This window comes from Gossypium arboreum, chromosome 12, assembly GCF_025698485.1.
Source record: "Gossypium arboreum isolate Shixiya-1 chromosome 12, ASM2569848v2, whole genome shotgun sequence".
Taxonomy (NCBI): Eukaryota; Viridiplantae; Streptophyta; class Magnoliopsida; order Malvales; family Malvaceae; genus Gossypium; species Gossypium arboreum.
The window spans coordinates 96,281,086-96,306,238 of NC_069081.1; the positions used below are offsets into that span (position 1 = coordinate 96,281,086).

Here is a 25,153-nt window from a genome sequence, read left to right on the forward strand (position 1 = left end):
GTAATCTAGCAATTAGACCCTAAGTGCCATGTGTGTGAATGTATGATATAACATGTGTAATAGTTGGTAAAGATATTAAATGTGTTAAAGTAGTTTTCTTATAGATTAAGTTATTTTATTAGAATAATATTATATTATTAATATTATTATATTGAATATAGATTTATGAGTAAGTTAAAAAAAAGAAAGAAAGAAAGAAAGATAGAAAGAGTTACAGAGAGCAAACGTGAGAAAGAAAGAAAGAAAGAAATAGAAAAGGGAAATTTGAGGATTAAGGCCCTAAAGCTTGATTGGTAAGATGTTTTAGCTTATTTTATTATAATTTTTATGTTTATGGATGCCTAATTCAAAGTTCTACATGTATGAGGTTAAAATGAAGAAAAATAGAAAATTTTTAGATATTGATTTAGTTGAATAAATTGAGGTTTTATGGGTTAAATTGATAGAAATTGAAGTTAGAAGTGAAAATTGAGTGATTTATTAAAAGAATGGTTTAAATAGGGATTAAGTTGAATAGAGCTCAAAATTTATGTTTTATAATGAATTTTATGAGTTGGAAATTGTTAATGAGTTGATTAAAAGAGAATATGAAGCTTAAGTTAAAGAAAAAAGATTAGTAATGAAAAAAGGACGAAATTGGAATTTTTGTAAAAGTTTGATAGAAAGTGAAAATGTGTTTTATGAATTAGTATATTGATGATTTTTAATTGTATGATTGTTAGTAGCAAACGTAGCACCGGATACGTCATCAAAGAAGGGAAAAGAGAAAGTGAACGAAGATATCGATTAAATTCGATAAATAGTGGTTTGTATTTCTATAAACCGAGCTTAATTGTTATTGTTATATTTGATATTGATATTGTATGAAAATGTGAATGAGGTAAGTATTTTTACCATATTGAAATGAATGTGATTTTGAATACCCTATTAACAGTGTCGGGCTAGTCGGATATAGTTGACATATCATAGGAATTGGAAGTATTGGGATATTCCGACATTGAGTCGATGAGACACTATGTGTCGACTACTGTTAAAGTTCCGGATTTGTTCCGATGAAGTACTTTGTGTACTATAATGTTAAAGTTCCGGATTTGTTCCGATGAAGCACTATGTGCTTATCCCGGAGTGTAGGTTGGATCCGTGTATCCGTTAGTGTCCGAGTTATGTTAATAAGGGTAAATAAAGTAAAGATTATTAAAGTACTGATTGATATTGAATAATAGCAATAATGTGTTTGAATTACCATGTTTTAAAGTTGATTAAGCTATTGTTTATAGAAATACCATTGAGAGTATTCTCAGCGTACGTTTTGTTTCCGTGCACAGGCTAGGTACGAAAGTATAAGGACTCAGCATACAAGCCGATCCCCGAACTCAAATTGGTGAAGTTTCTATCTTTTTGGAAAATGGCATTGTACCTAGGATGTCTTTTGGTCATTTTGAAAGTATCTAAGTTGTTAAGTGATATTTTGGTATGTTTTGTAAATGTTACCAAAACCTTAAGTATGGTATGTTTTGATATGTTAGTGAAGAGTAATAAGAGGAAGTGTTGGTAAATAGTGTAGAGAGAAGAAATGAAGATGTTATAAACTTAGTTATCAACATTTTATACTAAAACAGATTTGGACAGTAACAGTAGTCCAACTTTGAAAATATACCAAAAATAGTATAAAGTGAATTAGATGATGAATAAAATATTTAATTCAAGCTTAATGAATCTATTTTTATGTGGAAGAGACAAAATAGGTAAAAGAGTTGTATTTTATGAGATATTTACGTTTTGGTGAAACAGGATTAGAGCAATTTCTAGATTCCCTGTTTTGACTTTAGAAATTCACCATAAATTGTGTATTAAGAATTATGACTCAAACTTTATATGTATGGATTCCTTATTGAGTCTATTTTTAATTTAAACAAATGGCATAGTCATTGGATTTCTGTACAGGAAGAAATTTTATTCGTAGTGCACAAGGGTTAGAGTAGCTGAACCCTGAAATAGGGGAGACTTTTTCTAATAAACTGTACTAATTGGCCTGACCAAAAATTATAGAAAAAAATTAGTAAGTAGATATATGAGTCTAGTTTCAGGGAAAATTTACAGAATTGGATTTTGAGTTTCGTAACTCGAGATATGATTTTTTAGCGACCGTGACGCAGATGGATAGTTTACTACGAAAACTGTTTAAGTGCTAAGATAAGTTTTGTAATGTCTCCTGCTTGACTCCGGCAACGGTCTCGGGTAGGGGGACGTTACAAGTAGCATAGGCTACTACATTTCCTGATTGCATTAGTACACAACCCAAACCATTGAGAGATGCATCACTATAACATAAGCTACTCCAGATTCGGGCTGAGTTAAGACTGTGGTTTCCGTCAACATTCTCTTCAGCTGATCAAAACTCTGTTAGTACTTATCGGACCAAAAAAACTCAACATTTTTCTGTAATAATCTGGTCATTGAAGAAGCAATAATTGAAATTTTTTTAACAAAACGTCATAGTAACCTGCTAAACCCAAAAAAGTTCGCACTTCTGAAATATTTTTCACAGTTTTCTAGTTTATTACAACAGCAACTTTACTCGGATCAACTAGAATCCCATCAGTTGATACTATGTGACCCAAAAAACTAAACTCACAAAGCTAGAATGCACATTTACTAAATTTTGAGTACAACTACTTTTCTCTTAAAATTTATAGTACGATCCTTAAATGTTGTGCAAGCTCAGATTCTATCTTGGAATAGATTAGTATATCGTCAATAAACACAACAATGAACCTATCCAAATGAGGTTGAAAGATCTAATTCATTGAATCCAAAAAGCAACAAGGGCATTAGTCAAACCAAATGGCATTACCAAAAACTCATAATGACCGTAACGAGTTTAAAAAGTAGTCTTTGGCACATCACAGTCTTTAACCTTCAATTGGTAATACCCGGATCTGAGGTCTATCTTTGAGAACACTATGGCACCTTTTAATTGATCAAACAAATCGTCGATACATGGAAAAGGGTATTTATTTTTTATTATAGCTCTATTCAACTGTCTATAGTCTATGCATAATCTCAAAGAACCGTATTTCTTTTTCATAAACAAAACAAGTGCACCCGAGGGAGACATGTTCGGTCTAATAAACCCTCAGTCTAATAATTCTTACAGCTGTGCTTTCAATTCTTTTAGTTTAGCTGGTGCCATACGGTATGGTGATATTGATATCGACACAATTCCAGGAATCAAATTAATCACAAACTCAACTTCATGATCAGGAGGTAAACCCGGCAACTCTTCAAGAAATATATCAACAAACTCACTAACAACTGGTAACTGATCTAACTTTGATTCTGAATCTCGGGTATCAAGGATATATGCTAGAAATGCTTCATTGCCTTTTCGTATCAATCTCTGAGCAGAAAAGGCCGAAATAGTTCTAGCGACATCTTTCGCATCCTCAGACTCAATTGAAATCATCTCTCTTATCTAACATTTCAAATCAATTTTTTTGTCTACAGTTTACTACAGTACCATGCAATGATAACCAATCCATACCCAGAATAACATTAAATTCTCGATAGGTAAACAAAATCAAATTAGTAGGGAATTCATAGCCTCTAACTTTCAATAGACAATTATGATAGACTAAATTAATTATCACACTTTGACCTAGTGGATTAGTTACTTGAATATCATAATCAGTAGATTCAATAGGCAACTTCTTTTCCGTTACTAATGTGGTGCAAATATAAGAATGAGTTGACCTAGGGTCAACCAATACATACACAGTAACATCAAAGAGATAGAATATACCAATAATCACATCTAATGTAGTAGCTTCCTCTTTAGCTCGAATGGCGTAGGTACAAACAGGTGGTTTAGCCTCTGACCGAACAACAGTATCCTTCATTCCCTAACGAGTAGTCCCGGTAGCACTATTCTGGTCTGAACGTCTACTTTTCTGAGCGGTAGACATTTGTTTTTCTTTCTGATCTTCATCCTCTTTTGACAATTTAGGACAATTGCGAATAAAATGATCAGTTGATTCATATCTATAACAGGCTCCTATTTTACCTTTACACTCACCAGGGTGATATTTCCCGCAAAATCTACACTTAGGGTTCAAAGTATTTTCTACACTACCCATATTATCAATCGGTCTAGTAGGTACCCTGAATCATGTTAAATCATCTTATTTTTATTCAAACGCTCAGGCAATGAGGTAGCTCAGCTAAAATCATCTTTAGTCTTTTTTGCCAGTGATGCTGAAAATGACTTGGAAGAACCTTTCTTGTGAAATTTTCTATTCCACCTGTCTCGTTGCATCTTACGGTTGTATACTTCTTCCATTTTCTGTGCACGATCAGATAGGACAAAAAATTCTCATATTTCATTACCTCCGGTTATCATTCGAATTTCATCATTCAAACCATCTTCAAACCGGATACACATTTCTTCACACAATTTCTTGAGCATATTTACTAAGATACACAAATTCTCTCTCATATTTAGCTACCGATCTATTTCTCTTACGTAACTCAAAAAATTCTCTCTTTTTTTTTGTCTAGATACATTTTTCTAACATATTTCTTTTTAAACTTTATTTGGAAAAGTTCCCAAGAAATTTTCTCCTTCGTTACCACAGCTACTATCGTCAACCGCCAACTATATGCTTCCTCTTTTAATAATGAAATAGCATATCTAAGAAAGTCATTAGAGGAGTAAGCCATTTCTTCGAAAACCCTTATTATATTTTGAAGCCAGTACTCAACTTTAACCGGATTATCTTCTGATCTACCCCGAAATTCTTCAACATTACACTTTCTAAGTTTCTCGATAGGAGTACGTTTATTAGGTTTAATCACTGAAGGAGGTGGAGGTGCAACCGGAGCTACAACAGGTGGTACAGTAGGGGGTGGAGGTTGCTGAGCCAGATTTCTTTCTAGCATAAACTCACTGAACCACTGGTTCATATACCCAAAGAACATATTTTTAAGTTCACGTTCTTGAGCCGAAGGAATCGGGACATTACTATTCATCCTATGTTCAGAAGTCGGTACTTTACTGTTAACTTCATCATTATCAACACATTCAGATCCGTCTAACATCTTTACAATCTATAAGAAAACAAAGGTTAGATTAGATAGTACTTTACACTATCACAGATTTATATGACATGTATTTCTAGACATTTCACACGCTACATTCAGTCCGAGAATTGACTAAATTGTAGCTCTGATATCAATAAATATAACACCCTTAACCCATATCCGTCGCCAGAACAGGGTTATAGAGCATTATCAGGGTTTACAGATTTATCAGATAGAAATTTCAAACATTGCATTATATATCAATACTTATAATAAAACCAATCAAAATCATATTTATTGTTCCTTAAATGAGCTCTCAAGTCCCGATATACATATTAGAAATAAATCAGGACTAAATCAGAAACTTAAAGAATTTTTCAAAATTATTCAAAAATTTTAACACTGCAAGGGTTAGAGACCATGTGGGCATTCGAAATAGGGACACACAGTCGTGTCCAACTCGTGTCCGTACTCATGTAACTCTCTGACTTGGGTCACACGCTCATGTGCCAGGTAGTGTGAGGATACTGACTTGTATTCTTAAAAGATACAAGGGACACACAGCCGTGTCACTTGGCCGTGTGTCATACACAGCTGAGACATATGCCCGTGTCTCTGCCCGTGTGGACAAAAATTTGTCATTTTCCAAGCCACATTTCTCACTCAAATTGTTACCAACCTAGCCTCAACAAATCACACATCAACAAGCCATATCAAAACATTCAACACAAACTAAAATCAAGTCTTAAACAAACATTATCACCACATATAACCAAGTATGACATTAGGTTCCTTACATGTTAACTAAAAAAATGTCTAAACTTACCTAATTAATTTACCTAATCTAGTTACTAAAGTTCAGTATAATTCAAACACATGCATACATACATATATCATTCATACTCATATCATAATCTACTTCATTCTCATACCCATATGTAAGTTGGTTATTTAAATAAAATATCAATCATAATGTTTACACAAGCCAAACCTTGACTAAAACCACATAAAAGCCTATACATGCTATATAAACCATATTGAACGTTTCAAAAACTACCGGAATAAGCTGGATAGTGTGACTTAAGTGCTAATCTGATCATCCAACCTTTCGAAAATCTACAAGGACATTAAACAACACGAATAAGCTTAATGAAGCTTAGTAAGTTCGACGAGATAAATAAAAATCTTACCGAACTAACTATAATAAATCAAATAATAAAATTATTTACGATAACTCACTGTTAATCACAACTTCAATTAATAAATACATCCGTCTTCAAATCGATACAAAAATAATTAATATGTCTTTCAAAATTTGATAAATCACCTTGCCAAAATTCTTCCATTTGAAGAATGACTTACGGATAAGAGTACATCGTTAACAGAAGCTCATAAGAGCTGAGCCTCTTAAATGAGCCAACAGAAGCTCGAAAGCTAAACAGAAGCTTGTAAGAGCTAAACAGAAACTCATAAGATTTGAAAGGAAGCTCGTAAGAGCTAAACAAAAGCTCAAAAGAGCTTAACAGAAGCTCGTAAGAGCTGAACAGAAGCTCGTAAGGGCTAACAGAAGCTCATAAGAGCTTAACAGAAGCTTACAAGAGCTAAACAGAAAGTAAAACATGAGAGTTTGCAAAAAATGTGGAACTCCGGTTTTCTTGGGTAATTTTTTGATATCTTCCTCCAATATCATCAAACGTCAAATCACGAATGTACTCAAATCCCACGTTCCATTTAAACCGAATATCTAATTTAATATTATAATTCCAGAAATGACTCATTTCCAACAATAGAATAAATGCATAATATCGTTCATCAAATTTGTACAAATATAAAATTTTAACCGTACGAACTTAGTTAGACTGAATTGTAGTAATTGTAGAAGTTCAGGGACTATTCTACTATTTTTTTTTCACGAATTTCTACGGGATCTTGATTTGAAGCAAAAATAGGCAAAACCAACTTAAGGAGCTCTCCCTATGTCTGTTTGAACCGAAATTGAAGAAGAATTGCATAAAATATCTTCAATTTCAATTTGTTTGTTTTAATTTTAACAATATTACAAATTTGCCATTAATTGGCTTTATTTTATTATTTTTCTCTTTATTTCACCTCATCTTTTAATTTAGGCATAATTTTTCTTAAGTCCTCCTCATTTATTAATTAAGTCATTTAGTCACTTAATTATTATAATTATCAAGTTTTAAACTTTTTCAATTTAGTCCTTTTAATTAATTAACTATCGAAACATTAAAATTTTTCATCAAAACTTTAATACTACCTTAATAACACTCCGTAAATATTTTTAAAAATATTTATGCCTCGGTTTATAGAAACGAGGTTCCATTACCTCACTTTCTAAAACCATTTGACCTAATTAATTATTATAAAACACAATTATCAATTCAAAAACATTTTTAAAACCATATTTGACTCATAAATATTAAATAATAAATTTACAAGCTTACTCACTAGATTTGGGGGCCTCGAACCACTGTTTCCGATACCACTGAAAATCAAGCTATTACAACTTATTTTATCCATCTTACAATCTAGTTCAAAAGCCAATATTCTATTTAACCACCTTCATCTAATTAATGCAACTTAATAACACTACTAACTAATTTAATAACCTGAAAATCCATCACCATGCTCACTCATGAAAGCCTCTAAGTTCTACTTACAAAAATGACTCAGGTTAGAAATTCTGATACACTAACGAATTTTCTGTCGTGGATAGATTTCAAGACGTTACATTTATGATATGAACACATGAAAGATAAATTAAAAGCCACATATGATCGAAGTTCCTGATAGCATTTTCATTATAGAACACTCTATCAATCTTTTCCTAGACAACATCCTCTCCGTTTCAATTATTAGTCCAAAAATAATGTTGACCCTTTGAAAGGAACTCAATCATGTTGCACAAACGTTAGTAAAATAACAGTAATATAAAATATTTATTTAAACCAGAAGGTTGAACAAGAACAATATATAGGCATATATATAAAAAAAACTGGAAAATTGAAAATAAAATTAGATTAAAATATTATATTGGCAGTTGAGGCCTGTCTTAACAAGCTCCTTTGGTGCCGGAGAAACGTTAGTCGACTGTCTCCCAATATACAACAACAAGAAAATGAGCACGGCCATAGCATAACTGCAATGATCAACAAATAATAAGTGCACCCCAACCTTGATGGGTTTGGATTTGCACTTCTTGCGCGTGAGGGAAAGCATTAATTTAATTATTCAATAACCACTAAGTTGGTTCACATATATAAATATATTTCCCACTTGATATCTAACTAATGTGGGACTAAGGTTTCAATTTTCCTTAACATAATTCACAAGTGGCTTACTTTTAGTATCAATTTCTCATTCATCACTCAACCATTTTGAGCATATAATATATAGTTGTGAATGTCTTATGGAGTAAAATATAAAATCATAATTTTATGATTCAAATCTCTACATTTACTAATCAAGAAAATGCCTCAAAACTTTCAAGAAATCTATTTTTTCCAACAAATCAAACCACACTTGTGAATACCTTCGTATAATTTCTCAACCATTGGTAATCCTAATGATTTGAATGATAATTTATCTTCAAAATTTAATACCTAATTAAATTTACCTAACACAATCCAATTATTATGATATGACATTAAAGAAGGGGATTCATATCTTTTATTCCTATTCGTGCTCTTTTTGTGAACTATTTGATGTCCACGAATACAAGATAACTGGAAAAAATCACAACCATCAATAACACACAACAAACCAAATGCTTTTTTTTTTATTATTATAACATTAACTTTTAAAGGAGTCTTCAACATGACGAAGAGACCTCACATTTCCCTTTACAATATAACCCCTCACAAGCTTGGAAACCCAACCTATGAGCTAAGTTGATAGACTTTTCAATAGAAGTACGAGTTTCCATCAAGAAGCACAAATTAACCTTATATTGATGGCTCAATTTGTAACATGTTAGAAAGTAAGAGGCTGACCCAGACCTCTTACATTCCATGCGAACCTAATCATGATTCTTTAGTAGGCTGATTTGGGATAGCTTAACCGAGCCCTAGCAATTTATTAGCTTTATCAGACAATGTCAATTAAATGTTATCCACTTTGACTAACGATGGTATCTGTTGTTGATAGTTGTAATTATCATCTTCAACAAACATTCCAACCGTTAAGGGAACTCCCCTGTCAGTGAGGACATTTTGATGTATAGCCCCGACAATTTCATCAGTATTAGTATTAATATGCCTACGCAACGTAGCTCAAGAGTCCACCTCTTGGTTCCTTAATTCTTGCCCTCTTTTACTTTTAACGCTGGCGGATGAGTCGGAATCTCGGTAGACTTGATTCACAGGAGTATGATGACCTTGATTACTAACCAGGCTTCCAGTATTTTGCTATTTAAAGTCGAGTTTAGTATTATTTTTTAAAAATATTTTTTAAAAAAAAAAAAACTTTAGTAGTTGAGCTTGGGTGATCAACCAATTTCCAAACTTGAAATAGAAGATCCATATCAACTGGGTTATTATTTTAATTTTTATCTTAATAATAATATTTTATTTCACTCAGCATAAAAATTGGTTTTATAAAATACATGTGTAAAAATAATTTTATCTTTTAAATATATTTTAAAAATAATACTAGTACAAATACATCTAAAAATAAAATTTAAAGTTCTCCAAATCAAAGGTCAAATTGATTATATTGGACGGTTCAACTATTTTTAAAATTAAAAGAACAAACCAATAACAATTATTTTTAGAAAAATTTAAAATATTAAAATTATAAAAATGAAAAATCATATTTACAATAAGAATATAAATAAAGGGATAAATATCAAAATGATACATGAATTTTAATTCAATGTGTAATTTAATATATGAATTTTAATTTGGTACAATCATACACTTGAAACTTTGATTTGTAGTTCAAATGTATACATGAAACTTTAATTTTGATTCAATTATAAACATTTAAAGAAATAAATACATGTATTTATTTTCATATTAGATAAATATAATTATACGGATATGCAATATATAAATATAAAATGATGCTATATTAATAATTGTGTCAATATTTTGTAAAATTTAGATTAAATCAAAATTTTGTGTATAAATTTATACAAAATCAAAGTTTATGTATAAAATTACACATTAAACCAAAATTTATGTATAACTTTAAGATTTATTCCTATAAATAAACCACAAAATAACAAAAATATCCAATTTTTGTTAGAAAATATAATAAAAACCAAATTAGTCTGTTTCCGTTTCTTTTTCTAATTTTTCAATTTCTTATTTTTTTTTATTGGTTGAAAATGCTTTTGACTATTTTCAATTATATGTTATTGATTGAAGCAATAGGACCATAAATTTATGATTATACCAATTCAATCCATCAATGCGATTCTAACACTAAAATCAATTTTCAAACTCGAATAAACCAAATCGAGGAGCCTGACAAAACACACTATTATTAGAAAAAGGCACTGCATAAATGCATTAATCCTTTAGATTTCAGTATTGGATTTTGGCTACCATGCATTTCATATGAGAATTTAATTTTAAGATTTGCTTCACTCCATTCTTCTTTTTTCCAACAATAAAACTTCATTTAAAAAAAAAAACTTCATTCTTGACTCTCAGCAACCTACGCAATTCACATATATGTATTATGTTCATAATCTTTTATCAATCATATAAACAAAAATATAACAAAAACTATTTAAGACATCAAAATCCTAAAAGCAAACACAAAACATGTTAATTGTGTTTCAACATATCATGTTTAGAACTGCTATTCTCCGGGAACGTTCGAATGAAGAATGTGTTAATATATGCGAGCCGATAATAACGTTGGCCAGTGGCAAATGGAAAATATGTTTGACAATTGACAGAAGCATACCATTGATTTCTAGCCACTCCAAAATAATGTATTTTCAGCTGACAAAAGTTGAATATAAAAAATTTTATGTTACAAATGCCGAGACATTAACAAAAAGAAAATGAGAAACTGAATTTAGGACTCCTGGAAAAAACGGTCTATTAAATCAAACTGACTCTGCTTGGCATTAAATAAAAAGAATCTTGCCATTGCAATGGTAATGGAGTTGAACACAACTCAGTTAAGCTGTATCTGTCTTTGAATCCGACAATGCTAGTAAAATACGTAATTGAGCCATGCCCTCATTATTTTGTGGTTTCAACAAAGATTATTGATAAAGTAATTCAGTTTATTGGAAAAGTCGAAACAACTTACCTTCAACTATGAACCCATAAGGGCTCTAAAGAGAAAGGCTTCTCAGTACGTGTGAGGGTGGATGAAGTTCCAGATGGAGGCGCATGCACAGTTATAGGAAGAACCCACTCACTTTTGTCTCTACCTTCTACTAAAAGAGGATGCTCGTATCTGAATTCAAAATCAAGAAGTGGTTGCACAGCTTAAAATTATATCTGGCAACACCTAAAGCAGGAATTTTCTATTAATTTCAATAGAACTATGAGCAGAGTTTTACCTATTTTAACCCATTTTAATTTTGAGGTCCAAGTCTAACCTCTCTTGTACGATATTAGGTAACAATTTTTGGCAAAGCTACAGTAGCAATGGAAGCCAACTTACAGGTCATACTAAATGCATTTCGAGAAGTTTTTTTATTTTTATTTTTAAATCTTCGATTATTGCTTCTTTTCTGCTAATACCATGTCAAAGTATTCTAAAAAGATATGCAAAAATTTCTACCATAGAAAATATGTATTGATGGTATATGCATATAGCCGACAAGCATACAATTGATTGACAATCTTCAATGCCAAGTAAACCATTACTAAGATTCATTTTTGAAAAGCTAGAATGATTTGTGTTGGAATTCCTTAAATTAAGCAGATTTTCTACATTAGTGCTAGGAATTTCCTTGTACTATTAGCCATAATCAAATTATTAATTTTTAGGGATAGGCTAATTTCTAGAGATTATTTTCTTTTTTATTTTTCCTGCTATTCTTTAAAAGGCTGTATTCAGATTAGAAGTAATAAGAGTGAATCATTCTTCTTCCTAAAACTTGTTCATGGTATCAGAGCATCAGGAATCTATTTGATCCTGCTCTTTCTTCTCTTCTCTTGTTCTGTTTTTCTCTGTTAGAAACCCTACTTCCATGGGTGACACCGAAAATTTCTCTAAGACTGAGATCTCACAAATAACTCAAAATCACAGTCAAAGAATCCCACAAGGTGACCTTAACTCTTCTCTTATAATCACAAATCATCGATTAGATGGAAAAATTTCTGCAATGGTCACAATCATCCTTATGGTTCTTCATGGCGAGGAAAAATTGGGTACATTAATGGACAAATTCCTCAACCAGCATCAACAGACTCGGTTATGCAAATTGGGAGCTTAACAACTCAATGGTTATGGCTTGGCTTATAAATTCAATGGAAGGTCATATAAGCGAGCGTATCTTTTTCAAAAGCGCCAAAGAAATGTGGGCGCAATCAAGGAGAATTACTCGGATCTTGGAAATGCTTCCCAAGTATTCGAGATCAAATTAAAGTTGAAAGATATTCGACAAGGAACACTTGAAATCACTCAATATTACAACAACCTAAAGATCTTATGGCGGGAGTTAGACATGTATTATGAAGTGATTGGGGCGAGGCGTGGAACACACCAAGTTCATGGATCATCTTAACAAAGAACGTCTCTATGAGTTCCTAGCAGGACTAAATCGTGATCTTGATGAGGTCCGAGGGCGAATACTAGGCGAAACCACACCGCCAACCATAGGAGAAGCATTTCTTTCAAGTAAGGAGGGAAGAGAAGCGGCGTCTTATTATGTTGGGAGACACAAGAGAATTAAAACCATTGACTTTAGTTGGTCATCATCCTTCCGAGAACTCTGCTCTTATTTCAAGAGGCCCTCAATCTCAAAGGTTCAAAGATGAAATTGATTCTGGTTCAAAAGGCCATGGTGTAGCCATCATAATCGGGTTGGGCATACCAAGGAGAAATGCTTCAAACTCCATGGCTATCCTGAAGAAAAAAAACAGAAAGAAAACAAGGCAGCAATGATATCTACTACTGAAGAAGATGCTCAGAATGTTAGACTAACCAAAACTCAACTTGAGGCTCTTCATAAACTACTCGGGACTCCTACAGCCAGTGGGTCACTAGCTATTCAAGGTACTGCTTTAAATACTATACACGAATCTATCACAATGTCCTGGATACTAGACTCGGGTGCATCCGACCACATGACAGGTAATCTAAGTTTGTTTCACACCTATTTACCTTGTCATGATCACTCTCGGATTCGCATAGCTGATGGATCTTACTCGCCGATGGCTGGAATGGGGACAGTGAGACTTAGTCAAAATTTTTCCCTTGATAAAGTTTTACATTTTCCAAATCTTTCCTGTAATTTACTCTCAATTAGCAAGCTTACCAAGGATGAAAAAGTACTTGCTGAATTTTCTACTTTCAGTTGTGTGGTTCAGGAACAGGAATCGGGGAAGATGATTGGCACTGCTAAAGTTAATGATGGCTTATATGTTTGGAACAAAAACAGTTCACAAGAAGGGATGGCCTTATCTACATCAAAAGACGATTCTATCATGCTATGGCATCGTAGACTAGGACACCCGAATTTCATGTACTTGAAGAAACTGTTTCCTCTACTATTTCTAAATAAGAAAATTAGTTCATTAAACTGTGAAGTTTGCCAACTGTCTAAACACACTCGTGTCCCTTATCCTTTAAAACCTTATGTTCAATCTCAACCTTTCTCTTTAATCCACAGTGATCTATGGGGAGCCAGTCGAGTAAAAAACATCACAGGGGCTAGGTGGTTCATAACTTTCATTGATGACCACACTAGAGTTTGTTGGGTCTATCTCCTTAAAGAAAAATCCGAAGTCTCTAGAGTCTTCAAAAATTTTCATTCAATGATTCGAACTCAGTTCAATTCAAATATTCACACCCTTAGAACTGATAATGGGAGAGAGTACTTTAATTCTATCCTAAGTCCTTATCTTTCTGAGCAAGGAATCATACATCAAAGTTCTTGTCCTGACACCCCTCAACAAAGCGGGGTTTAGGAGGAAAAACAGACACCTTGTAGCCGTGGCTCGTGCCCTTATGTTTACTATGGGTGTACCAAAGTATTTGTGGGGAGAAGCTGTCCTCACTGCTTGTTATCTTATAAACCGACTCCCATCAAAGGTATTAAACTTTCAAACACCTTTACATACTTTTCAAAAAAATTTTCCCTTGTTTCGTGTTCCTAATCTACCAACCAAAACATTTGGTTGCAAAGCATTTGTCCACAACCATCAACCTAACCGATCTAAACTTGATCCTAGAGCTCACACTTGTGTCTTTATTGGTTACTCACCTGCACAAAAGGGTACAAGTGCTACTCTCAACCTTACACGGATGTTTGTGTCCCTTGATGTTACTTTCTTGAAAGAGCCATATTTTTCAGCCTCTCATCTTCAGGAGGAGATACTTAGTAAAGATGAGACCTTGAGCAATCTTCTCATTATACCTCAAGACTCTATCAACCCTTCCACCACTACAAAACCTGCTGAAAATCCTACAGCCACTGTTATTCCTGTTTTGGAACCTGTTAGCCCTACCACAACTACAAAACCTGATGAAAATCCTACAGCCACTGTTATTCCTGTTTTGGAACCTGTTTTTCCTATCTCCACTGTTCAGCAACAAGAAACAAGGGTGATTAATCATACTAATGAAGAAAAACAGCCCACTCATTCTGAAAAACAACAAGGAAAAATTCAGGGACTTCGTGTATACTCTCGGAGACATCAGCTGCCTGAGACCGAAACAGCAGTGCCTATGCCATCTTTACCCGAGGACTGTCCTGAGGAAGAAGTTTCACCTCCTTCATCTTCCATCCATCTTCCAATTGCAGTAAGAAAGGGCACTAGGAGCTGCACTCAACATCCCATTTCTCTGTTTGTATCCTATGGAAACTTGTCTAAATCCTACAATGCCTTTGTTTCTAATGTTGACTCTGTAGAAACTCCAAAGAACATAGACAAGACTCCTATGGAACCCAACCTTAAATTAGGAACTGATAAGGATAGAGAAGAAGTAGACAGGGGGAGATATCAACGGGAGAAACATTTGGAAACTGCCTACAGGATATTGAGATACTTAAAAGGGACTCTAGGTAAGGGGTTGCATTTCAAGAAAAATGTTCGAAGAAATTATGGGCAAGCTGGGTTTGATTCACATCTACACTCCAGCTTGAGGGGGAGTGTTGGAATTCCTTAAATTAAGCAGATTTTCTACATTAGTGCTAGGAATTTCCTTGTACTATTAGCCATAATCAAATTACTAATTTTTAGGGATAGGCTAATTTCTAGAGATTATTTCCTTTTTTATTTTTCCTGCTATTCTTTAAAAGGCTGTATTCAGATTAGAAGTAATAAGAGTGAATCATTCTTCTTCCTAAAACTTGTTCAATTTGATTGCAATCAGTGTCGCATGGTCATACCTTGTCCAGTCTAAGTTCTTTGGAGTAGTGAAAAATTCAAATCTTAGAGCCCATTCCACCGAGATGTGATGAGTGGAAAAGGACATGGGGCCATCCATTGGAATAGAGAAAAGAAAACTTGTCTGTACTAAATCAGCAACAACCTCATGATGATCACTCTGAACCTACAAGAGAAATCAATAAAAAAGATTACAATAGCATCTAAAGAAAATGAGTTTCTTATCTTGACTTCCAAAGGATAAAATGGTTCCAAAAAGTAAAACCTTCTAAGCCAAATATTGATGGTGTATTATGCTAGTACCTAGGCAACTGTGGTCAGACGGTAAAAGCAATGCTCATTCTCAGGAATGGAATTATGACCAACATTATAAGGATATAACATATTTTGAAGAATAAATTAAGTTTAAGATTCTTTTTCTTTTCTTCTTTTTTTTTTTTTGGGGGATAACTAAACCACTTCAAGATTCAATTACTTTTTCATGCCTAAATTCATTTTAGTTCCTTTCTTCTTTAAAGGAACATTTTCATTAATATCATAGAAAGAGGTTTAGGACTTTTGGAGTACACAGTAGTAAACACTAGAAGGAAAGAGAAAGCTCTTTGGAATTGGGATAATGAACACTATCTGTAAAAAAACAATAAAGGAACTGGATTCTAGCAACCCAAAACTTCTGAAAAAACAAGAAGCAATTTTTCAAGGTGTCACTTTCCAAGCATATAATGTAGGTCATTAACATGTGCATGTAGATAGATAAAGTGAAAGCTCAAAACAGACATATAAATAAATAACACTGTAATTCATTAATGAACTGTAGATTAGAAAATTTTGGATAAAAAAACCTTTGTAATTGTTGGGGAATTCCTTCTAGAAGGATGAACAAAACGCCGATTTATGGTTTCAGAAGTTTCCAATGTCACTGAAACCTAAAAATAGTAGTTCTTCTAGTTAACCTCAAGATGCATCATTCAATAGTTCATAGTTTCTTCAGTTATCTAGTAGTTTCTCAATTTGATCATTACCTCAAGGCATCTTCTAGCTCCTTCTTCATGAAAGAAAATAAGAGTACCACCTATCTGTTAATCGAATAGGTAAAAGGAATACAATAAGAGAAGAAACAACAAACATGATTTAAGCAAGGAGATGACCAGTTTAACTGATTTTACCATATCACTAAAGTAATATGTGGACTCAGAATTTTTGGGGGAAAATCTTAGCAAAACATGTTCATCCATCCTGATATTATAAGACCTTCCTCGAATAAAGCCCTCTGCTGCAGAAAATGCTAAAAATTAAATTTACCAGGATTTACATATTAAACAGATGAAGACAAGATTTATGATGCATGAGAAACAAACAAAAAATAAAAAATGTCAGAAAGTCTGATACTTTACAGGCTACAGATTCAGTAGGTGCAGAAGATACTCCCGTTACATCCGGATATAGAGTTCTTGCAGGAGCCTGCTGCTGACTTGGAGATAAAACAGCCAATGATTTGTCTGTTGGAAAATATTTCGAAGGGCGTGATAAGGATCAGAAAGAAAACCTATTATCTCAAATCAAACCAATGGTATTGCCTCAGCATGTGTGCTGAAAATCTTACAAGTAATCACAACAATTGAACCGAACACATAAGTATGTCTATATGATGACAGGAAGGAAAGACAAGTTTAGTGTAAAGTGCAAATAGTGTCTGTACATAAACAAGTATAACTTCTTGCAAATTGCATAATCAAGTATAATTTAATTACCAGTGTTAGAATCATGCATGACCTCAGCCACTGATAATCGATGAAGTCTGACATTTGAAGGCAAACTCGAATAGTCAATATCATGATATGAACCATCTCTATTTGAAGACCTGGCTGTTGTTGATTCAAAGGATAAGGAACTTCTAAAGCTTTTAAACAAATTTTCCTTCAAAGGGTTATATGATGAAACAGATGATATTTCATCTCTTGAGCTCTCATACCCTTCCTCGACACCATCATTCGTGTCACTCACCCTAGCCTGTAACTAATATCAATTTACTGAGAAATCATTCAACTCAAACAATAAGCCAAAAGCATTATCAACATTAATAACAGCCTTACCCATTCCGAGTCTCCATCTATCTCTTTCCAATACATATCTGTTTGGATGGTAGTGGAAGGAACAATATCTAAAACATCAAAAGGAAACATAGTTATCAAACTTAAGTTATTGTCAAATCAGATTGAACTTATTGAATTTCTTTATATTACAAGCAATGACTAATGTTTACAATACTAGAGTTAGCTCTATGAGAGAGAAAAGAGAAAACGTCACTGGAAACAAAATCTAGCAATGATTGGAACATATCTACCTTTGCTTAAGATTTAAATTCTTACATCCTTCCTGCTTTATTGTTAGAGTAATTACATTTGCATCCTAAAACTTCATTAAAGTTCTTGACTACAAGCACATATCACGTCAAAACTGAAAGTTACTGCTTATCAATAATTTCACCAAATTTAATAAATTAAAATAGAGCAAGAGAGATCGTAAAGTTGAACTTGAAATGTTAACAACTTACCATCACTTTGACCATCTTCCATTACCAAACCATTTCCCTTCTCAGTTACCCATACTTGAAAAGGAACACGAGCCTCCTGTTGGAAGGCAAAGTTCATAAAAATCATTGATATCATAACTCTTTCACATAATACATAGTTCAAAGAATCAGACTAGGATGAGGACTAGTCCTCACCAAGATACAGTTGCGCATGAGGACAAATGCAAAAAGGAAACACATGCATGGATATGCCAAAATTCCCATATGTGTTTAACTATAAATTTACGTACTCTAGCTTTCAAAAAACATAAATTTATGTACTAAAAAAGGAGCCAATAAGAGAGGACAAAGTGATTTATCGCCAATATTAAATACAAGTGCACAAATGAAGTAAACAAAATGGTTAACGAGCACTCAAATGCAAATGACAAAATCTTTGACATTTAAGGATTTCCAAAACTTCAGCCTTATATTCATAAACAGAAAATCTTGCACCAGTATCAAAATACAAATTTATGAAAGTGAAAAAAAACTATAAACCTCCATTGCTCCTCACATATGAAACAACAAATAAACTTATGATTATCAGATTCTTTTGTTCTTTTGACTTTTCACTATTACAGCGGGGCAAGTCTTTAGCACAGACCGTCTGAACCCTAGGTCAGAAGTAGCTTTGTTACCAGAAAGTTCAACAAGATTCCTATTTCAAGAGCACTATCATCAAGTCAAACATGTCTAGTTGTAAAAGATAACAGAAGATAATTTTGGGATCGATCACAAAAATTATGAATATAAGTAAAACCAACCACTTTGGTAAGATCTTTTACGGACTCCTTGCTGGAGTGACCATTTTCCAATAGCAGCCATGGAACAGACATGGTACTCTTTATATAATATAAATAACGAATGGTAGTACCCTTGTAAGATGGTGGTATAACGCTAGGAAGCATAGCTCGTACCACATCTATAAATAAGTGTAAAAAGTAAGATACAAAAAGAAATCCTGTTGAATGAAAAATATAATGAAATAATAACAAGGTAAATAATTGTGATAACCATAGCAAGAAGTAACAAGATACCGTATACTAAAAACCATTAAAAATTCATTTAAAAAAACTGCATGACTAGGTGCCTATAGTAATTCAACTAGAAATGGAGACATTTACAAATAATGCAATATAGCTTTCATCTTTGAAATCACCTTTTTGCAGATAAGAGACTCAACATTTGTTCTTGCTTCCTTCTATTGTTTTTCTTATGACAAAATCCATCTTTCTAGCTACAATTTTTCTTTCTAAAAAGTCAATGAACTGAATGAATTATGATTCTATCCTAATATTTAAGCAACTTAGTATCATGCAGTTGTCATCAAGAAAAGAACTAGGAGTTTGACAAAAACAGGATTGCATTTGCTCATCATTACAACAACAACGTCAGTATATTCATTTTGCTTGAGAAACAAATACTCACCCATAGCATTGATTACATTTTAAGATGGATAAATAGATTTCGAAAGAAAAAAAAAGAACAAGTTTTACACACTTGCACTTATATATATGTACCATAAAACATTAAAAGTATTTAGACTAACAATTTTTTGAAGAGCCAGAAGTCACAATCTGATTTGAAACCATTGATGGTGTTGAAGAATCCAAAAAAACATGTTCACCTGAAAAAAAAAAGGATTGAGAACAATAATATAAACATAAAATGCAATAATAATAATAATAATAATAATAATAATAATAAAAGGAAAGAAAGAGTACATGATCTTTTTCTTTCCTTTTGGTATCAGTTTCAGTTCTATTCATCTCCCAAGGTTAAAAACAAGGCCGATTGCTAATGCAATTTATCTAAATTTGAAATGACGTTGAAGACTAAATGGCCAAAAATTAAAAGATTACATGAATACTAAAATGTGAGAAGAAACTGAAAAATGTTGGCAAATAGCAGTTTAGACACACTCCTTTACATTGATCTGACTTCATTCTCCTAGAGAAAAAAGTATAAAGCAAAAGAATTTCGAATTCAATCTATTAATATAAACTCTAAATATGTAAGCAATGAATACAATTTTAATCCAACCTCTCCCATGTTTCATTCCGGTCGATGGTTTTTGGATGGCAAACCATTGGGTATCCAATTTCTCAATCCCTTTAATTTCGAAGCCAAGCTTTTCAACCCAAAGTGAAGGCACAGTACTACTAGTCTTGTCACCAATTAGGGGATTGCAGATCTCAATTGTGACATAGATAGAATCTCCAGGTCTATAAACATCTCGATCTGTTTGCAGTTTTAGTGTTGGGTTCAATTGACTTATATCTCCATCCTCGGTACCAACCTTACTATATCCCTCATCTCCAAAGAAAGAAAACCTATATGGCAACATTGCCTCTAAACAAATTTCATGAAATTCATCAACAATGAAATCAACCTGCAAAATGTATAGCAAATGTAAAATGAAAGATTGCTTTAGGGAGCACATGAACTCCATTCCAAATAGAAGGAATAATTGGAGACCTAAAATAAGCTACTTGTTTGGTTGTCGTACAAATTTTAAGAAAGACAAATGAGTTGGCTTTCCAATCCATTTTTCCTTGGAACCAAATGGAAATCAAAATGCTCCTTCAGAGTTAAATGATCCAAAATATTAAAAGAAAAATAGGATTGATACACATAAAGATTCGATAATAAATTAAGATTATGTCACCTTAAAACTGAGATCGCGAGGAAAGGAAATTGAATGTGTTTAAATAACAAAGGGTCAAAATGTATGTGAAAAAATTAAAAGGAAAGGAAAGGAAATGGCAATATGGAGGAACTCCAGGTTTAAGCTCCAATCGCCCAGATTTGAAATCCTGGTTTGGTTAGTTAAACTTTTTTTTTTTCCTTTTAAATCTGCTTGACTGACCTGACTACTTAACAGACGCCACAGCCCCGCGCGCAGATCTCACGGTATAACGCGCGAATGATGAGATGTGTAGACCGGGTCGACTTTACCATATCTCGTGACCCGAATTCTTTAGCTACAACTAAAGGCCTTTGTAGGCTGAGTTATTTAGATCAATTTTTTAAATTTAGGATCGACCGGCCATAAAAATGGCATAGTTTTTTCTGCTGAAGCTTGGTTCAATTAAGAAAGGTAAGTTCGAGCCTGACTTGACTGGTTCATATTTTATTTTTTTAGATTAATTTTTATTTAAAATTAAAAATTTAAAAAATAACAAACTAAATGCATTAAAATTTCTAAAATAAAAGTTTTCTAACACATTAAAAATATTTATATTAAAAATAACCATAAATATAATAAATGTTTTATTATATTAAAACTAAAATTAAATATAATAAATATTTTATTGTATTAAATATAATATTTAAAATTTTATATTTTGAGTTGGGTTATTTGGGTTAATTAGGCAAATATGTCAATTTTGAAATGTATTAAGAGTTCTAGGATGTTTTTCCTAAAATTTAAGAAAATAGACCACTTTTTTTGAGAGAATACACATCCAACTCGGAGCGCTTTCGTCTAATGGTAAGTCAACAGTCATTTCTCCAACGGTTAAGAAATCCTACCATTAAAAGAATATGAACAATGCTCTGGGCAAAAGATTAATTTTGCGAAATTCCTAATCTGTGTCAGTATTATGTGCACCCTGAGTTGCGACCTGCTATGGTAGGCACTTTGCGTGTGCGCAGTACTTCAAACCCCGGGAAATATCTGGGACTTCCGGTGATTGTTGGTAGAAACTAAAAAGCAGGCTTTTCGATCTATTAAGGACCGGGTTTTGGATCGTATTGGGAGTTGGCTTAATAGGGGTTGGCTTAATAGGTGTATTTCGCAGGGTGGTAAGGCCATCTTTATTAAATCTATCCTACAAGCTATCCCAATTTACCCTATGTCTTGTTTTTTATTTCCGAATTCTACTTGTAAAGAGCTTGAGGCCTTGCTTTGTCGCTATTGGTTGGGTGAGGCTAATTTACGGAAGGGAATTCATCGGTGTTCCTAAGAGGGTTTGTGCGATCTTAAGGAAGTTGGTGGATTGGGATTTCGAAGTTTGTCAAAACTTAATATTGCTTTGCTTGCTAAACAAGGTTGGCGTTTGTTGAAAAGCTCAGATTCTTTAGTTGCTCGCGTGCTGAAAGCTAAATACTACTCAACTACTATTTTTACGGGGTCAGAGTTAGGGAATCAACCTTCCTTCATGTGGCGCATTGTTTGGGAAGCTAAGGGACTACTGCGAATGGGCTGTGGGTGGCAAGTGGGGAATGGCTCTTCGGTTTCCATTTGGGATGATGCATGGCTCCCGAGTGAGAAACCCTGCAAAATTCAATCTCTGAGGATTAATGGATTTGAGAAGGTTGCTGATTTAATTGATGTTAACAGTGGCAGTTGGAATCAGGAAGTGCAAAGGGGGTTATTCTCTGACTAGGATGTGCGGAAGGTGCTGTGTATTCCTTTGGCCTCTCACACATTGGAGGATCGGTGGAGATAGTGCCTTGTAGATGATGGAAATTACACAGTTCGGAGTGGGTATCGACTTCTACTCCGAGGCTTCCCCAACTCGGATGATGACAGGTACAATCATATGGGGCAAACTATTAGGCGATGTTACAGACAACTTTGGGCTGCTAAGGTGCCCAAAAAAAAATGAAATTTACATGTTGGAGATTTTTACATAATTATATTCCTACGAAAGTAAATCTATTTCAACGTCGTCCTGGTTCAAACAGAATGTGCCATCGGTGTGGTGGGGGTCCGGAAACTCTCTTGCATGCTTGTCGTGATTGCCCTGGGCTATTGGAGCTATGGGACAAACTAGGGGTCACTTGGGATGCTATACCTCCAAATGACGAGACGTTCATGAGCTGGATTAGTGAGCTGTTTGACAAAGGAGAGCAGTGTGTACAGATTGTCATTTTAGCAATATGGGTCATCTGGAATTCTAGAAACGGAATAATACATGAAAGATATCATCAACCAATTCAATCACTACTTACCTTTATATTGGGCTATGCCTGGGAACTGCAATCCTTATCGACAGAAGGTGGGGGTTGTAGGGCGCCTATTTTGGAAGTTTGGAGACCGCCAGTGGAACCATGGGTTCGGGTGAACTTTGATGCGGGTTTCTATAGTGATCCATAAGCATCGAGTATAGGGATCGCTGTTTGAAATCATATGGGTTTACTGTTGGGCGCAGTTTATTTCTGGAGAGAGCACATACCTTCGATAGTGGCTGTAGAGGCTTTGTCTGGCTCGTAGGCGATCCAATTTGCTCGGGATCTAGGATTTCGTTCTGTGGAGATTGAGGGTGACTCCACCGTAGTGATTACAAAATTAAATAGTTCGGGGATTGACTGATCGGGGGTGAGCAGTTACATTTGGGACGCCAAACAGTTAGTCTTGGGCTTTGAACATTTCAAATTTCAGCATTTTAAGCGCGGTGGTAACAGGGTTGGTCACCTTTTAGCACGGGAAGGATTTCTCCGGAAACGCGATGTCTGCTGGATTGAGGATGGTCCGAGTTGATTCAGGCGAAGTTGCTGAAGAAGGTGAGGTCAGATTCATTTCCTCTTATTCGTTAATATCTTGTTTTGTGCAGAGCTGGATTATGTAGTGAAAGAGCATTGTGGTTAAGCTGTTTCAACTGGTTCTGATGGATGATGATTTTTCAGATAGTAGCTGAAGAGTTTCTTTTCGGTCATGCTAAAGTGAAGCGTAGCCGTGTAATGTCCCTTCAACTGTTTGCTGTTACTTTTTCTTCTGCTTATTAATTGTTTTTCTCGTTCCTTGTGTTTCCTATGGATGGTTTACTAAAACCATGGGTTGTGTTTCTTCATTTTTGCTTTTAATAAATAGCTAGCCGTTTTATTTTTCTATAAAAAAACAAAAAATCCAACAACTAGTTTAAACTTTTTCCCAATGGTTTTTTTTCAATTGGTTATAATTTTTTTTTTCTGACCGCTAGTTTATTTGTTATATATACCCAACTCTTTTTATTTCTTTTCATTCAAATCCTATTCTTTTATTCTCTATTTTTTCATTCAATCTCAAATTCTTCTTGTCTCAATATTATATTTTATAATTTTTTAATTTTATTTGATTTTCATATATTTAAAATGTCATTGTCTCTTATTCGTTTGGATCACAACTACATTTTCGACGTCTAATTATAAATGATAAGAAAATATTGTTACATTTTTTATTTTACTTAATATAATTATTAAGTTGTTAATATTATTAATTTTTAAAAAAATTTCGTTTATATAATCAGATCGAAGATCGGATTATCGAGACATATATACACAATTTAAGTGCGAGGGTACCACGTGTCATTGAAAAACACTTGCAAGAGGCGGGATTCTTACACGTGTCTCGTATGCATGGAAGGATTAAATTGGAGCCCGCACTTATTAGTACGTTGCTAGAAAGATGGAGACTTGAGACACACATTCCATCTTCCGTATGGCGAGCGTACAGTTACACTCAAGAATATAATAATTTGCTACCAACTATTAGGCAATGTGCTAGACAAGTTTAGTGGTAGCCGTATAGAAATGAAATGGTTAAAAGACAACATCTCATATCTCGACAACTCATCTAGTGCAGTTGAAAACAACAATTTGTGTAACCATACGTATTGAGGTTAATCGAAGGTCTTCTAATGCCAGATAAATCTAAAAATTAGGTACATTTAATGTGGCTCCTACAACTAGTCGACTTAAAAAAAGCCAGACGACTTAGTTGGGGACCAGCTGCGATGTCCATGAAAACAACTAAAAATCTGACTAAGGTAAGTGCATCTATCAATTAATAGTATAGCTACGGTGAGCAAAGATGCCATTCCCACAATGACTAAAAGTATTAGCAATTATCGTCTTTCTATTATTTAACAGAATAATTGGAGCGATTGATTGATAACTAAAATTAACTAAATTAATTAACTACGAACGCGACAAAGAACAAATAAGGAAAATAATCAAGTAAACAACC

The 25,153-nt window shown here is 33.7% G+C and overlaps 2 protein-coding genes and 1 long non-coding RNA gene across 7 annotated transcripts; 2 read left to right on the plus strand and 1 right to left on the minus strand.

Moving 5' to 3' along the window:
- Window positions 1-221: 221 nt before the first annotated feature.
- Window positions 222-1,556, plus strand: LOC128285228 (uncharacterized). Of its 2 annotated transcripts, XR_008275672.1 has the most exons (3): window positions 222-293; window positions 726-805; window positions 1,326-1,556. It is a non-coding gene; the product is annotated as an uncharacterized LOC128285228 (long non-coding RNA). The 2 variants fall into 2 exon arrangements; XR_008275671.1 differs by lacking the exon at window positions 222-293 and having other exon boundaries at window positions 666-805.
- Window positions 1,557-10,743: 9,187 nt separating this feature from the next.
- On the minus strand, window positions 10,744-21,323 carry LOC108479780 (uncharacterized). 4 transcript variants are annotated; one of them, XM_053023148.1, is made up of 14 exons: window positions 21,071-21,323; window positions 20,245-20,593; window positions 19,751-19,828; window positions 18,966-19,123; window positions 18,181-18,256; window positions 17,720-17,787; window positions 17,378-17,636; window positions 17,021-17,125; window positions 16,793-16,899; window positions 16,649-16,702; window positions 16,469-16,552; window positions 15,629-15,792; window positions 11,371-11,520; window positions 10,744-11,054 (listed from the first exon to the last, which is right to left on the minus strand). In XM_053023148.1, exons 2-13 carry the CDS (start codon window positions 20,546-20,548, stop codon window positions 11,373-11,375), a joined length of 1,605 nt encoding a protein of 534 aa, XP_052879108.1. In that variant the 5' UTR covers window positions 20,549-20,593; window positions 21,071-21,323; the 3' UTR covers window positions 10,744-11,054; window positions 11,371-11,372. The 4 variants fall into 4 exon arrangements, with proteins under 4 accessions (XP_052879108.1, XP_052879110.1, XP_017638053.2 ...); XM_053023150.1 differs by lacking the exon at window positions 16,469-16,552; XM_017782564.2 differs by having other exon boundaries at window positions 10,744-11,520.
- A 2,262-nt stretch (window positions 21,324-23,585) lies between these two features.
- On the plus strand, window positions 23,586-24,838 carry LOC108479781 (uncharacterized). Its single transcript, XM_017782569.2, has 3 exons — window positions 23,586-23,717; window positions 23,836-23,886; window positions 24,435-24,838. The coding sequence occupies exons 1-3, from the start codon at window positions 23,658-23,660 to the stop codon at window positions 24,699-24,701; spliced, it is 378 nt and encodes a 125-aa protein (XP_017638058.1). The 5' UTR covers window positions 23,586-23,657; the 3' UTR covers window positions 24,702-24,838.
- The last annotated feature ends 315 nt before the right edge of the window (window positions 24,839-25,153 follow it).

What these genes read in the sequence shown, in the direction of transcription:
- LOC108479780 (XM_053023148.1), bottom strand. Translation starts at nt 20,548, where the DNA reads ATGTTGCCATATAGGTTTTCTTTCTTTGGAGATGAGGGATATAGTAAG. An exon ending in GGAAGATGGTCAAAGTGATG is followed by an intron (nt 17,788 to 18,180) that starts GTAAGTTGTTAA and finishes TTGATGTTTTAG; the next exon opens with ATATTGTTCCTTCCACTACC. An exon ending in ACCTACTGAATCTGTAGCCT is followed by an intron (nt 16,900 to 17,020) that starts GTAAAGTATCAG and finishes CATTTTCTGCAG; the next exon opens with CAGAGGGCTTTATTCGAGGA.
- LOC108479781 (XM_017782569.2), top strand. Translation starts at nt 23,658, where the DNA reads ATGTCTGCTGGATTGAGGATGGTCCGAGTTGATTCAGGCGAAGTTGCT. An exon ending in AAGTTGCTGAAGAAGGTGAG is followed by an intron (nt 23,718 to 23,835) that starts GTCAGATTCATT and finishes ATGATTTTTCAG; the next exon opens with ATAGTAGCTGAAGAGTTTCT. An exon ending in CTAAAGTGAAGCGTAGCCGT is followed by an intron (nt 23,887 to 24,434) that starts GTAATGTCCCTT and finishes TTATATAATCAG; the next exon opens with ATCGAAGATCGGATTATCGA.